This window comes from Peromyscus maniculatus, chromosome 11, assembly GCF_049852395.1.
Source record: "Peromyscus maniculatus bairdii isolate BWxNUB_F1_BW_parent chromosome 11, HU_Pman_BW_mat_3.1, whole genome shotgun sequence".
In the NCBI taxonomy this organism is placed as follows: Eukaryota; Metazoa; Chordata; class Mammalia; order Rodentia; family Cricetidae; genus Peromyscus; species Peromyscus maniculatus.
In genome coordinates, this window is record NC_134862.1 from 45,072,818 (window position 1) to 45,088,185 (window position 15,368).

Here is a 15,368-nt window from a genome sequence, read left to right on the forward strand (position 1 = left end):
GGCCCTAAGACAGGTGGGTGTTTCCAGTGTTTTGGTTTTCCTCCAGTCCGCGATGTCAAGCCAGAGGATGGCAGGTGAGCTTCCAGCTCGAACGCCTGCTTTCTCGGAAGGGAAGTCAAAGAAACGGGCTACTTTTTCTCCTGCCGTTCTGAGCCAATGTTTCTTGTTGCCTGTAAGCCCCAAGGATGCCAGAGATAGCGGCATGGCAGGTGTCTAACTTATACCAGCAGCCTGGAATTCAATTCTCCAAAGAAAACCCACTTGGAAAGCAAAACTATCTCCTGGAAGGAAACTCAAGTATCTCATTGACATGTGAGAAAACTGGGGAAGGGGGCAATAAATAGGCAAACGGAAGGAAAAAAAAAAAAAGAAAGAAATGGAATTTAAAAATTAAAAATTAAAAAAGTAGGGTTTATTGACTTTCATGCATGTTCAATTCGAGGGCAGAAAGGTAGCTCAGTCTCTCTGAAGGCTGTGATGTTCCTTTTGTGGTTGGGTGGCATCTTAGATTGGAAGCCATCTTGTCAGTGTCCCCTATTGTCATCCAGAGGGTGAGATCTGGCAGCTCTCTTTCCTTCTTGGCAACTGGGTCCCCTCTTTCCAGTGTCATCTTTTCTGTTGCCTTTTGACCGCTTACAGGTTGACTCACACATTTTTTTTTTCTTATTTTCTTTTTTTTTTTTTTCTGTTTAACAACATGCTTTTTTTTTCTGGGCTCTGGCCAGATCTCTGGGGGAAGATTGTTGGCAGTGGTGATAGAATTGGGAAAGGTTTGCAAGAAAATCTGTGGAGTTTCCTGCCTCCCTTAGATTTCCCCAGATGGTGACTGTCTCAGAGGTGTTCACGAGAACCGGCTAGGAACTGCTGCACAGTTTTTTTGTGATGTCCTCCGAATCCCTCCCCACAGAAGCCCAGGAGTTTTGTAGGTGAAACAAAAATTGAAGAAAAGACCCAGAATCATCTTTTCTCCAAAGTCACGAGAGGAGGCCAGCAAATGTATTTAGGGGGTACGAGTTCCCAATCTCCACCCCTCCAGTCCCTACCAGGAAGTTTTCAAAGGTTCAGCACCAAGAACCCATCCCTCCTCCAGCCCTCTTCTTCCCTCCTGTCCTGGTGAGGCTGGTAAGCCAGAGCTCTGAAAGAAGAGGGGAGAGGAGAGCTAATGAAGCCGAAGCCAGCCTTCCACTGTCCAGGGTGACAGTGACTGCTGGACCCTCAGAGTGTTGCCTGGAGGTTGGGGTCCAGGATAGTCTCTCGATCTGGTGACTCAATATAGTTGGCAGCTTCTTGAAGCTTCAGCAGCATGGCCATCTAAACAGAGGCAAAGAGATGGGTGAATGCCAGAGGGAATGCTGGGTACCGCCCACCAGGAAGCCCAAACCAAACCAACCGACCAGCCAACCAAACAAACCCACCCTAGAGAACCTGGATCATGGGTCTGATGCTTGGTGTGACTAAGATCGTGAAGTTTTCATGAAGATGTGACAATGATTTTAGCCCTGATGTAAACCCATGTATATGAACAATCCCCTGGAACACCTTTGCTATACAATGTGCCATGGGTCACGGGTGTGGAGGACACTAAAGAACAAGACTTCCCCTGACTCCAGATGCACTCCAGTGAATGACAGAGGTCTAGACATACCAGCTTATTCTGGGAGTAACGGGGGAAGAAGCGCTGTAGTCAGCCCTGGCCTCGTGGAATTCCCTTGCAGGAGATCACACCCCAGCAGCTAGACTCTGTGCTCTCCTGGGTTAAGTCTACTACCTCAGTGTACTCCTTTTCCATGTAACAGCTCAAACTTTAGCTGAGTAAGCCTGCTTGGTTCAAATGGCTGCCAATCTTTTTCTTCTATCTATATTATTAATTAGTAGTCTTGATATAGAGAACAGCTATTTTCAATGAAGTCAAAATTTAAATAAAAATATATTATGACTCAAGTGGAATTATTCCCTACTGGAAAGGTGCCAAGGCAAGGTCAGAGGTTTTATGTGTGTTAAATTTCATTCCATTCAGCTGAGCGACCTTCTAACATGGTTTTAGTAATGAATCCCTTCTGCTCCCAGAGCCCCTGTACTTCAGGTGCTCTGCCTATTGCCAATGTAAGAGTAGTTCCTTGGTTTAATTTGCATTTCTTCATTATTAGATAGGTTGAAGATCTTATTTTTTTTTAAAGATTTATTTATTTATTATATGTATGGTGTTCTGTTTGCATGTATGCCTGCCAGCCAGCCACAAAAAAAAAACAAATGGTTTTGAGCCACCATGTGGTTGCTGGGAATTGAACCCAGGACCTCTGGAAGAGCAACCAGTGCTCTTAACTGCTGAGCCATCTCTCCAGCCCCCAATCTTATGTCACTTATATTTCCTCTAGTCAAATGCCTCTTCATATCTTTTGCTCATTCTTTTGTTTAGAAGCTTACATTTTTTTTGCATAATTTATTTTTATTTATTTCTTATTTACTGGTCTCTCTCTCTCTCTCTCTCTCTCTCTCTCTCTCTCTCTCTCTCTCTGTGTGTGTGTGTGTGTGTGTGTGTGTGTGTGTGTGTAAGAGAGAGAGAGAGAGAGAGAGAGAGAGAGAGAGAGAGAGAGAGAAATATGCAGGTGAATGCAGTTCTGCATATGCCATGGCATGCATGTGGAGGTCAGTGGACAACTTCTGGGAGTCAGTTCTCTCCTGAAACTGGTTGTCAGCTTTGTGTGACAAATTCTTTTACCTGCTGAGCCATTTGGCCAGTCCTGGAAGCTCCTTTTTTTTTTTTTTTTTTGGTTTTTCGAGACAGGGTTTCTCTGTGTAGCTTTGTGCCCTTCCTGGAACTCGCTTTGGAGACCAGGCTGGCCTCGAACTCACAAAGATCCGCCTGCCTCTGCCTCCCGAGTGCTGGGATTAAAGGCGTGCGCCACCACCGCCCAGCCTGGAAGCTCCTTTTAACTTTATTTAAGATACTAATTTTTGGCTGTATCTATTGCAAATATTTTCCCCTAGTTTACACTTTACAGAATATACTTAGTGAGGAAGTCTCCGAATAACATTAGAGGAGAGGCAGAAGTAAAAGTGCCAACAACCCCACTGCACTATCTTTGGTTGATGATAGTTTTTCTATTTTAAATTTTTATTATTATTATTTTATTTATTTATTTTGGTTTCTTGAGACAGGGTTTCTCTGTGTGTAACCCTGGCTGTCCTGGAACTCGCTCTGTAGAGTAGGCTGCCCTCGAACTCACAGAGATCCGCCTGCCTCTGCCTCCCAAGTGCTGGGTTAATTTTTATTATTTTTAATTCTGTGTGTGTCTATCTGCATGTAGGTGTGTCCACATGAGTGCAGAGCCTGCCTAAGTCAGCTGTGTTAGATCCTCTTGGAGTTAGAGTTCTAAGCTTAGATGTGGGTGCTGAAAACCAAATTTGGGTCCTCTGGAAGAATAGCAAGTGCTTGTAACTGTTGAGCCACCTCCCCAGCCCCTCTTTGGTCTATGTTCTTACTTAGACTGCCTGAAACTTGGGTCTTTGCTAGAGGACATTTGCCTTTAGCTTCAGCTAGGATGCAGGCCTGAGATCACTGAAACCCAAGATCCTGATGCTCAGAGTTCCTCACTGGTCTCCTTTTGGTCCTGGCTTTGCTGAAACTCTTCAATGCCTAAGGCCCATCAGGAGAGTGTAAGAATTCAGTGCTATAATACTCTGTGGCTTTTTTTTTTTTTTAAACGACTTTTACTCACCAGAGGGTCTGAGTCCAGGGAGCTTGGGGTGCTGTCTTTGACTGTCCTGTCCTCTGGAGGCGAGGCAATGCTGTGAGGACCCACAGAGGGTGGGGGCAAGTGGTAGAGCTTTGATTGGTCCTGCTGGGCTGATGGCCAGGGAAGAGTGTCCCGGACCCACTCCACTGGATCTTCCCAAGCAGCTTTCTGTCCATGAACCTGGAAAAGAAAAGTGTGACCAGTAAGTGGGACCACAACAGATTAGAAGCTTACTTATGTTAGCTATTCTGTTTTACAAAAAAATATAGTCCCCGGAAATACATACTTCCCCAAACATAAAGACTTGAAGTTTTGATTTATGTAGCTTAGCTTCTCAAGAAAGAAAACAAGTTGGTATAAATTGCTAGAATAATTGAGGATAATTTAGTATATTGTCTTAAAAGGTTGTTTAGAGACAAGGTCTCACTATATAGCAATTGCTAGCCTGGAACTCTTTATATAGACATACTGGCCTTGAACTCACAGAGATCATCCATCTCTGCCTCCAAACTGCAAGTTCTGGGATTAAAGGTATGTGTCACCATAGTGCTTAGCTAATTTTCTTTTAAAACAGTCCCACTGTTTGGATCTGGCTGTCCTGGCGCTTACTATGTAGCCCAGGCTGGCCCCAAACTCACAGCATCCCTTCCACAGCTTCCTGAGATTACAGTCCTGGGCCACGTGCCCAGTTAAACCTTAACGTTTGTTTATAATTAATTAAAAATGTTAACTATGTAGTACCGACGGGCCTCAAATTTCTGACACTCCCACCTTATCCACATATCCAAGTGCTAGAGTTGTAAGACATGTGACACACTGTGGCCTAGACTGACTATTTATTATTTATTGTGGATCTGAGAACTGAGACTGGGGATTCAAGCATAGTAGGCAAGTGATCTACCACTGAGCTATATTTCCAGTTCTATATTTGTTTATTTTGAATTTAAAAATAAAAATTGCATTAAAGATAGGCGATGAGGAAGGCTATAATGCAGGCAAAGGACACATGAGTCATGAGAGAAGATAGAAAGCTATGGTTCTTTTCTAGTTTCAACTCTGCCATAGCTGTGGCTGCTTTTTGCACCTGTGGCAGAGAAGTGAATAAAAAGTAATCAATAGTAAAATGTAACAGCCTGGGTGAGGCTCCACGGCTTCAGCATAACCGTTCTGACTGTATAGCCGTCCACTGAGATGGACAGACTTTGAGACAGGGCAGGTGTTTCAGTGGTTCCTTAATCTAGCTCTGTGACGTCTTCATTTTAAAATAACAAAAACTTGTCTACATTTATAAAGTACAGTATATTTAAAACATGTATCAGTGGTGGAATGGTTAAATCAAGCTGATGATCTAGACATATGAAGTCGTATCTTTTTTGTGGTGAGAACGCTTCAGCCTGCTTTCTTTAAAATACACTGTTATTGACCATAGTTACCATGTTATACACTATATCTCCTCAACCATCCCCTCTGTCTGAATGAAACTTTGTATCCTCTGGCTGCTATCTACTCAGCCACCATGGCTTCAGCCCTTGGTGACCCCCCTTCTCTGCGTCTGTGTGTTCCACTTCTGTGAACTCCACTTGGAAGTGAGAACATGCATTATTATTATTCTCTTTATCCTTGGCTACTTCACTTAATGTAATGTTCTATAGGTTCATCTACGCTGTTTCAAATGACCTATATCCATATCCATATTGCCTTGTGTGTATATGCATATCACATTTTCATTATCTACTTATCCATGAAGGGTACACTAAAACCATGTACAAATTTTATGACCCTACAATTATACTTTCCAGGGAGGAATTCTTCAATTTTAGTCATATATAATATCCTTTAATATTTAAAAAATTTTTGAGAAGCTGGGCGGTGGTGGCGCACACCTTTAATCCCAGCACTCAGGAGGCAAAGTAAGGTGGATCTCTGAGTTCAAGGCCAGCTTGGGCTACAGAGTGAGTTCTAGGAAAGGCACCAAAGCTACACAGAGAAACCCTGTTTTGAAAAAACAACAACAAAAATTTATCTTTTAAATTTAATTTAAATCTATTAATAATACTGCAAAATTTTCCTCAAAAATACAAATTTATAAATGAAATAATGATTTATGGTATTGGTTTGATAGACAACACCTTTAGAGATTTAATAGATCACCATTAATATTTATCTCAACAAAATTACTTTTATGGGTGATATATTACTGATAAAGACTGGATATTGAATCATGGTATTTTAGTGCTGGAATGGACTTCAGTAATCATTATGCTTTAATTTACAGGTGATAAAATTTATCTCATTTTATAATAGGTTCTAAATAGCTACTTCTTGAGAGAATACATACAAGGAGCCAAAAGGTCATTTCAATGTTCTCAGTATCATTAATCTCTAGGGAAATGCCAATCAAAATCACAGTTAGTTAAGAGCTTACCCCAATAAGAGTGGTGATTTCCCTAAAAGGCTACATATAACAAATGTGGAGGAAATAGAACCCTATACACTATTTGTGGGAATGTAAATTAATACGCCCCTGATGGAAATCAGGATGAAGATTCCTCCAACAATCTAAATCTGCTATAGGACCCACCAATCTTTCTACTAGGTAGATAGTCAGAAGAAATGAGGCCACTATTTTGAAGGGGCATCTTTTCTCCCATGTACGTCCAGCACCAACGTAGCCAAGTGTCTATCGACTGATGATGGATAAAGGAACTCTGGCCTACATACACAGTGGAATATGATTTGGCCATGAAAGATCTGAAATCTTGTCATTTGCAACAGCCTGGTTGCAAGTGTGGAAATACGCCGCACAGAGAAAGGTAAGTATCATCTGGTCACAGTCCTAGGGAGCGTATAAAAATCGATCTCACAGATATTTAAGGAGCACGGTGGTGGTCAGCGGCTGGGGAGACCAGGAAGGGGAAACCGGGGCAAGGTTGATCAATGGGTAGCAAGTTCTAGTTGGATAGCAATAAGAAGCCTGAGTAGAGTCGGAGGGTGAGGCTCACCTTGATGCCATCCTTGGCTCCTTCCTGTAGATAGGGAATGATGGAATTGTTCCACAGGTCAATGAACCAGGTCCGGAAGTCCTCGACGCCAATGGGACAGGACAGAAAGAAGCAAGGGCCTGGGGACAACAGCGCAGCCATGAAAAAGCCTGAGCACTCTGGTCTGCCCCACTCTGCTTCTTTTACTTCCTAGTCCAGGGCACAGGGGTGTGACATCCAAAGCTTTAGAGGAGATCTGGAGTTGTTCCAGAGCCAGGGTGCCAACTGTCTGGCAAACCATAACGTTTACAAGGTGGGAGTGAGACAAGGAGGAAAGCAAGCCTCTCACATCTCAATTCCCTCCTGCACGGCTTCTCTCCCTTTACCAACTAATTGTGAGGAGAGAACGAGGGGAAGGGTAGCTTTACTTTTTAACCTGGTGCCTTGCACATGTTAAGTAAGCGCTCTACCACCGAACTATGCCCTTAGCACATTTATTTTATTTAAATTATTTCATTTTATTTTATGTGCATTGGTATGAAGGTGTCAGATCCCCTGGAACTGGAGTTAGAGACAGTTGTGAGCTGCCACGTGGGTGCTGGGAATTGAACCTGGGTCCTCTGGAGGAGCAGACAGTGCTCTTAACCAATGAACCATCTTTCCAGCCCCAGCATATTTATTTAATTAACCTGTCTATTTATTTTTAACAATGGGGAGGTTTCAGTATGTTGCTCAGGCTGGCCTTGAACTTGTAGTTGGTTCAAGCAATTCTCCTGTTATCTCAAGTGATTTATCCAATTCATAGCGCTACTGCATTGGAAAGGCTTATTAAATACTTAAGGGGTTCAACTCCAGCAAGCAAAGAGAGCCTCCCTCCAGGGGGTAAGAGACAAGAAGGGAAACAGTTTCCAGTCCCCGGGGGAAGCTGGAGCCCAGTACCGATGAGGAAGTCCGAGGTGCTGTGCTTCTCAAGGAAGGTGTGGAGGTGATACCACAGCTTGGGCACCCAGTCCAGCACCCGGAGCAGCTCTTCCTTGTTAGCATTGATGTCACTGTCCGACTCGACCAACTTCCTCCGCAGGTACCGGACCAGAAAGCCATTGGCCGGCTCCACATTGTTAGAGAAGGTCAGCATCCTGCCACCAGGGATAGGAAGAGCAGGGTCGGAGCGTCAGAGGGGACACTGCCTGGCTTTGTCCCTTGCCAGTCCGGGCCCTCTTCCTGCCTGTCTCCCGTTAATGCCCACTGGACTACTTCTCACATGACAGGAGGTAATGATGGCAGTGTGGATGGGCACAGCTGATGACCAACTCTGACCTCCTCAATGACTGGCTGGCCTCACAGAGTGACCAGGAAGAAAGTCCTTAGGACGGCAGCCAGCCAGGGTCTCTCCTCGGCTTTGTTCCTTCCCTGTCCTCAAAGCCCTCCTCTCCCACCCTGTAACGGACATGCAGAAACAGCGACTTCCCCCTCCAAGCCTACAGGGCTCTGCCTCGTCTCTCCTGCTACTGACTGCTCCTCCGCCCACAAGTTCAGGATCTAATTATTATTTTTTACAGGCACCTGGGTAAGGCCAGAAGGTTCACGAAGGGACATAGTTCTTACCTGAAACTCAAGTGCAAGCCGTGGTTGGGTGTCATTTTTACAGGCTGATTGGTGGTGCCTATGATATAGGGACTGTGGGAAGAAAGGGGGAAGGATTCATTTAGATCCGTCGCAACAAGTACTGTCTCCACGCGCACACAATGGGAAGCCCATAGGTTGGCACTGTCTCCGTGTGCACACAATGGGAAGCTCATAGGTTGGCTGGGGCTGCATTCTTCCCCCTCTTCCCGCTGTTGTAAATGGTCCTGAGCTCACCATTTGTGGTACTTGCAGGTAAGGGCCCCATTCACCAGCTCACTGATGGAGCCTGCTTCACTCAGGTCATCCAACAGGATCACCAAGGGCACATCCCCAATTCCCGTTTCCCGGTCTATCTGGTTGGCCAGGTTGGAGAGGTACAGTTGCAGATCCTGGAATAAAAGAAGACAGTGGGTCTCAGCACTCACGAATCCGCACCCAAGGGACCTTGGCAAGAAGACTTTCAGAGAAGCTTAGTTAATTCCCTATTTCCCTGGGTCCCTTGGTCCCTGTTAGATGTACTTAAACATTGGATTACAGAACCAGACTATCACAGAATGACAGTAGTCCCAGAGGCTCTCAAACATCCATCCATCCATCCATCCATCCATCCATCCATCCATCCATCCATCCACCTACCTATTTATTGAAGTGCTGGGGACTGAACCCAGGGTCTTACATATGCTAGGCAAGCACTCTGTCTCTGAGTTAATCCCCAGTCCCTTTCAAGCAAACCCTTTTGAGCAGCAATCTTAAATCCCATCCCCCCAAAGGAAGGAGAATCTATTCTGAAACGGTGTTGTTTTGAGGTGACGCCACCACCTCCTCAGCTTGGGATAGCTAAGGCTTGTGCCACTCCAAAGTTTTAGGGTACACTCGAGGTCCACCACTGGGGAGACGACATGTAATATTTAACCCTGAACACGTGCCCCCTGTCACCCGTGGTCTGATGGTAATAATGAAAGGCAAGGTAGCGGGAAGAAGATAAAAGAGAATGGATATGACAGACAGCACCGAGTGCAGAGAAAAAGAGGCTGTGTTTCCCTGTCGGTCAATAGGGAAAGAGGAACCGAGGGAGAGGTGAGAGAAAGTATGACGGAGGAACTTATGTGTAAGAGAAGCTAAGAGCAGGCTGTGGCTGGTGGAACAGCCTGCTATCCTAGTTACTTGGGAGACTGAGGCAGGAGGATTGCAAGTTCAGGACAGCCTGGGAAACTGAGGGAGACCCCTGTCTCAAAGGAAAAAGGAAAAAGAGAGCTTGAGGATGTAGCTCGGTTGTAGAGAGCTTGCCTAGCATGCACGAAGGCTTATGCTTAATACTCACCACCGCCACACACACACACACACACACACACACACACACACACACACACACACACACACACACACACATACGGGCAGGGGAGAGGATGGTAGGTGGACCATCTCAAGGCCAGCCTGGGCTACTACATAGCAAGACCCTGCCTGGAGAGAAAGAAAGGAGAGGAGAGGTGGGGAGAGGTGGAGATGACGAGAAAGGGGATATCAGGAAGAAGGAAGGGGTGGGAAGAACCCTGAAGAAGGGGAAAGATTAAGGCAGAGCTGTGGAAAGGGAAAAGGATGAGGGGCAGGAAGGGGGCAGGAAAAGGCTTGGGGGAGGCCGCGCCCGCACAGATTGGTAGGGGGTCTCAGGAGGCAGCCACCTTGCAAGATTGCTGGTGCATGTTGAAAGTGCTGACGATGCCATCAGTGACCTCCCGGCCCGAGCGCTCCACCAGATACTCAGCCAGCCGGTTGGTCAGGTAGGTCTTGCCCGTGCCACTGGGGCCCGAGAGCACGAGGCGCCGGTGCTTCAGCAGGAGGCTTATGTAGTGCTGCATCATGGGCTTGGGGATGAGCGTCTCGAACACCAGGCTGTCGACACACTTCTCCTTCAGCCCTGCACCCCACCCCGGAAAGAAGCACTGAGTCTTAGCCAGCTCGGAGAATGGCAAGATACCTAAAGAGCCTTTCCTTCATCATCTAGGGGGCCACTGAAGAAAGTCAGAACCACCTGTCTTAAGAGTTCCAGAGGAGTCCCCTCACCCCCAGCTTTGAAAAACCTGGATCTCAATTTTAGGGATACACTTTCACTTAGAATGCGTAGAGATGAAGCCTGAGTTCAGCAAAAACATCAGACTGGGTCTTATCTTTTTTTATTTCCTCTATCACTTAAGCACCTTCACGTTAGGGTTTCTCAATAATCTCTTGTTATATGAATGTATGACGCAGGATTTAATGACCCTCTCCCTGCCTCCATGCCACACTACCTCCCGAAGAGCCAAAGACTGACCTTTGAGGGAGACGGATATGTTATTCACACCCCGGCGGCACGGCGGCATCTCAGGAGGCTCGGCATCCAACACTCGCTTCACATGGCTGAGGCTATAGCCATGGATAGACTCAGTGCTTAGCCCCAGGGTGGAGGCTGGGTCCATTTTAGAAATGTAGTCCTGGTGGAAGAGGCGGGAGACCAAGAAGATCGTGAGCATGCAGCCAAGATGGAACTACAGACGGAAAAGCCACAGGAGACGACAGACAAACACTACAGGCTATGGAAGGAGGTATAACAGGAATAGGGTTTGTGCATTTTCCTATCTTGCCCGCCCCTCCCCAGTAAAGCGTCAGAGGTTCCCAGGATCCTGGTGCCTGGATGACTGACCGCCCCTTGAGAAGATGAGCAACCCGTGTTGAGGGTGAGAATCACTTTACCTTGAACACTTGGAAAACAGCTTCATCCAGCATCTTCCAGTCCACCTTGCCACTGACCTTGCTACATCCCAAGAGGAACTCCTGCTGCTTTAAGTCCTGTAGGGTTAAGGTCGAGGCACGGGACCTCAGTGAAGATGTCACTAGAAAGGGAGACCCCAGAAAGCCTCGGGAGCTGGGTTCTCTAGTTTTGGGAATATTCAGAGCTCTATTTTTTTTTTTTTTGCATAAGTTTGACAGTACATCTCCTGTTTTATGTGACAGCCCCATAAGACCCCCAAAAAGAGGGGTGTGAAGGCAGGAGAATCGGAATTTTAGGTCATCTTCTGATACACAGCAAGTTCAAGGTCAGTTCAAGCTGAATGAGACCCTCCCCCCCCCCCCCCCCCGATAAAACCATTATGAATTCAAATATTGTGAGTCCAAAGTGCATTCAGTACACACTTAAGCCACGGGAGGACTTGCTGTTTACTCTTATGGTCGTGGGGCAGGCTGGGAGCTGTGGCTCACCGGCACCGTCCAGGGTCTTGAGAGTGTTTCACACTGCCTATTGCTAGCCCAGGGACAGATCAAAACTCAGTGGAGTGCAGTGTCTACTAACCACACATTGCTTTTGGACCAGTGCAAATCTGGGGCCATCTCTATCATGCCGATTCCCACACTGGCCCTTCCTAAAGTCCCTTACCCCTTTGATGATGTGCTGGGGTGGCATCCGTACCACCACCCGAAGGGTCACTTCTTCCTTTGGACCACAGGTGCTGATGCCATCCATGGGTGATAGGTCTGTGAAGGTGGGAAAGGCCTAATTGGTTTTAAGGACTCAGCCTTACATCAAGCTTTGTAGTTACTTTCCTTTCCAATAATGGTACCTTATTTACGACGAAGGAGAGATGGGAGCCCCCAGTCTGAAAAGGCATAGAGCTAAGAACCGCGGTGCTTACTAACGGTGCGATCTTCTTGATTTCAACACCATGGCCTCCTGGCCCAAGGACGCCATGGCGCAGGTGGAGGGACAGAAAAGAGCCCCTTCTCTTTCTACCCAAACAAGCTCTTCTCAAGCAGGTACCTGTATCTGCCAGACTGGGACTGAAGGGATGGCTGAGTGCAAGGCCCAGGGAACGGCGAGGGGACGACAGAGCGGACGATCCAGGGACCTGCCCCGGAGTGGAGCCTGAGGAGGGGCCAGGAGCAACCTTCAGCCGGTCATTCTCTGCTTTCAGCAGGTCCACCTCCAGCTGTGGGCAGAAGAAGAGACAGGGCAGGTGGCAGGGTGGTGTGGATGTCGGACCCCGCTCCCCGCTCCTGCAGCTCTGCCCCGACACTGACCTGCATGTTGTGCATGGTCTCCCGAAGCTGGTCTAGCTGGTGGGCAGAGTTTAGGGCCTCCAACCGGATGTCTGTGAGCTTCATTTCTTTCTCCCATAGTTCAGAGCGGAGCTCCGAGACCTCCTTCTTCTCTGGCTCCTCCTCCTCATTGGCTTGGAACAGTCTAGTGTGGGGGACTGAATGAGCAGGAGCCCTGTAAGGAAGCAAGAGTCAGCCTGGATCCCAGAGAAGTACTGGGTGGCAGGGGATATTAACATGCCTGGCCTATAGTCCTGTTTCCATCTGATGATAGGCACCCAACTGGTATGTCAGGAAGGGTCCCTCTGTGGGTCTCACATGCCCAGGCAAAGTCCAGTAGTATGGTGGCATTTGTCAGGGTCTGTGGCCTTACTGCCAACTGCAGCCAGCAGTTTGCCAGGGTGGCTGGTGGATAGAGTACTTACTCGGTGACCTCAGTGCCCACAGAGGACGAGTTGGAGGACTTGATGGAGGGGGATGCCGTCTCCGTGGAGCCATGCTGTAGTTTGGGGGAGGACGGGGCTGAGGAGTCGGGGGTGGCAATCTCCTCAATATCAGAGTACGAGGAGGCCGACTTGGGACCCTTTTTAATGCTGAAGGCTTTGTTGAAGGAACTCCGAAGCTGGAAGAGAGCAGATTCCGGGGGGAGAGAGACGTCAAGGCTCCACACTGGAGAGGGAGGACGGCTTTAGGGCCAGGTCAGGGACGTGGAGGCAGAGGATTTACTTGTCGTTACACCCACTCTGTGAGCTGTCCCTTGACTGGTGGTACATGGACAGAGGACTTATCTAGAAGTCAGTACTGATCGAAAGAGGAGGATCATTTGGTTTGCTGCCATTACAGGCCAGGGGGACTTAATGAATCCAAGGAGGGATTCATTAATGAATCCACGTGTCCCTTGAGACAGAAAAGACTCCCCAGGTGTCACATGGTACACTTCTCAGCAACCCAGGTTTCCTCCCTTTTTCGTTATTCTAGAGCTTCTCTCTCTGTGGGTCTTAGGATGCCACTTCTGACTTAGGCTCATTCTAAGAGAATCTATTCATCTCTGCACAAATTAATCAGAAACTGACAATGTAGTCCCGTGAAGATCACGAGAAGGAAATGATAGGAAGTTTCATTTTGTATTTCTTGTTCTCAGCACATGGCAGAGCGGTTCAAACAACCAAATGTAAGATCTCTTTCCTCCTTTTTAAAGGACAGGGTCTCATGTAGGCCAGGCTAGCCTTGAGCTCAGTAGGTAGCAGTGGGTGATCTTGAACTCTGGATCCTCTTGCCTCTACCTCCCAAGTGATGGGATCATAGGTATTCACCCCTGTGCCCACCCTTCACCACTGGCTACTATACCAAGTGTCCTAGAGTAAGAGCTCTTTTCTAGCCATTCTTTGGCTACTTGGGGCTCATAATCTGACCATAGCTTGTTTGATTCTGGTGGCGATGAGCTTTGGGGTTAGGGATGTGAGCTAGATATGCAAGCCAAGGACCTGACCCACACCCATTCACATGCCTCCATACAGCATGCACACACGTGCGCGCGCACACACACAGGGGCACAGACATGGGATGGCAGCAAAAGACAGAGAGTAAAGGAGGGGTCAAAGGCTGTAGGGGACAAAGGCAAGCCAGATATTTGGAACAGTAAGTGATGTGGTGGGGGTGGGGCGGCACTGAGTATCTCCTTTCAAGCTGTCTTTCTTAGAACATGTCTGAAGACTGCCGGGAGCTTACAGAGCTAGCCCATGGTGTGTGTGGAACTTCTAGGTAAGACTTGAGGACCAAGCTGACTGGGGGAGATAGGTGAGAGTTTGTGTGCAGGTGGTTAGGATGTATTAACACGGAGCAACCAGGGCTTGAAAGTGCCATAAAGATGTAACAGGAATTTCTAAAGGTCTTGTAATAAAAAACCCGGAGCCAGATATCGGGGTGAAAGCTGAAAGATCAAAGAAGCAGAGTAAGCCACAGCCACCACTTCTTACCTCACCAACTCATCAGCCTGAAAAGGCTTTCTAGCTGAAAGGGGTTCCTCAGCCGAAAAGCCTTTAGTTCCTGTCTCCTCACGCCTTATCTACCTTTCTCTGTCCAGTCACCGCTTCCTGGGATATAAGGCATGTGTGCTTCCCAGTACTGGGATTAAAGGTGTGTGCTACCACTGCCTGGCCTCTATGTTTAATCTAGTGACTTGTTCTGTCCTCTAATCTTCAGGTAAATTTTATTAGTGTACACAATATATCACCACATTTCCCCTTTTGTCTAAAACAATAAACTTCTATTTTTATATAAATAAAATTTAATATCGATTAAATGAATATATAAAAATAAAATTTAATATAGAGTAAGTTAATATATATATACAATTTAATATAGACTAAAATAAAAATTTTATATAGATTAAACATAGAAGCCAGGCAGTGGTAGCACACACCTTTAATCCTAGCACTTGGGAGGCAGAGATCCCTCTGGATCTCTCAGTTCAAAGCCACACTGGACTACATGAGATTGACTCAGTCTAGGAGAGAAAACAGAGCCAGGCAGTGGTGGCACACACACCTTTAATCCCAGGAAGTGATGGCTGGGCAGAGAAAGGTATATAAGGTGTGAGGAGACAGGAACTAAAGCTTTTCAGCAGAAGCGTTCCTTTCAGCTAGAGGCTTTTTTAGCTGGAGCCTTTCAGATGAGGACTCAGAGGATTTCAGTCAGGATTCGTGGAATTGGTGAGGTGAGACGTGGCAGTGGCTTGTTCCTTTGTCACTCTGATCTCTCAGCATCTACCCCAATATCTAGCACTGGGTTTTTTATTTAAAGACCATTTAACATTGGAGTTACATCAAGTTACTTCCTCTGTGGAGAGTTGTTAAGAGTTGAGAGTGGAAAGGTCAGAGCTGACTGATTTGACACTGTGTATCTTAAGGAAGACATCCAGGCTTCCTGAGTTTCAATCCTGTGGCGTTTTCTCGAC

General features: G+C 46.8%; 1 protein-coding gene across 4 annotated transcripts in view; it reads right to left on the reverse strand.

Annotated features, from left to right (window-relative positions):
• Positions 1 to 390: 390 nt before the first annotated feature.
• Positions 391 to 15,368, reverse strand: part of Nav1 (neuron navigator 1) — a 258,871-nt gene continuing 243,893 nt past the window's right edge. For 2 of the 4 annotated variants that reach the window (XM_042258202.2, XM_076547498.1), the window contains 13 exons: positions 12,838 to 13,034; positions 12,395 to 12,587; positions 12,135 to 12,303; positions 11,754 to 11,851; positions 11,072 to 11,167; positions 10,653 to 10,812; positions 10,024 to 10,259; positions 8,579 to 8,733; positions 8,324 to 8,395; positions 7,658 to 7,854; positions 6,740 to 6,858; positions 3,720 to 3,917; positions 391 to 1,311 (listed from right to left, as the gene is read on the reverse strand). In XM_042258202.2, coding sequence (XP_042114136.1) covers positions 1,216 to 1,311; positions 3,720 to 3,917; positions 6,740 to 6,858; positions 7,658 to 7,854; positions 8,324 to 8,395; positions 8,579 to 8,733; positions 10,024 to 10,259; positions 10,653 to 10,812; positions 11,072 to 11,167; positions 11,754 to 11,851; positions 12,135 to 12,303; positions 12,395 to 12,587; positions 12,838 to 13,034 — 1,986 coding nt within the window. In that variant the 3' untranslated portion in view covers positions 391 to 1,215. The remainder of the gene's footprint in view (positions 1,312 to 3,719; positions 3,918 to 6,739; positions 6,859 to 7,657; positions 7,855 to 8,323; positions 8,396 to 8,578; positions 8,734 to 10,023; positions 10,260 to 10,652; positions 10,813 to 11,071; positions 11,168 to 11,753; positions 11,852 to 12,134; positions 12,304 to 12,394; positions 12,588 to 12,837; positions 13,035 to 15,368) is intronic. The other 2 variants (XM_076547497.1, XM_016000991.3) reach the window with 1 other exon arrangement.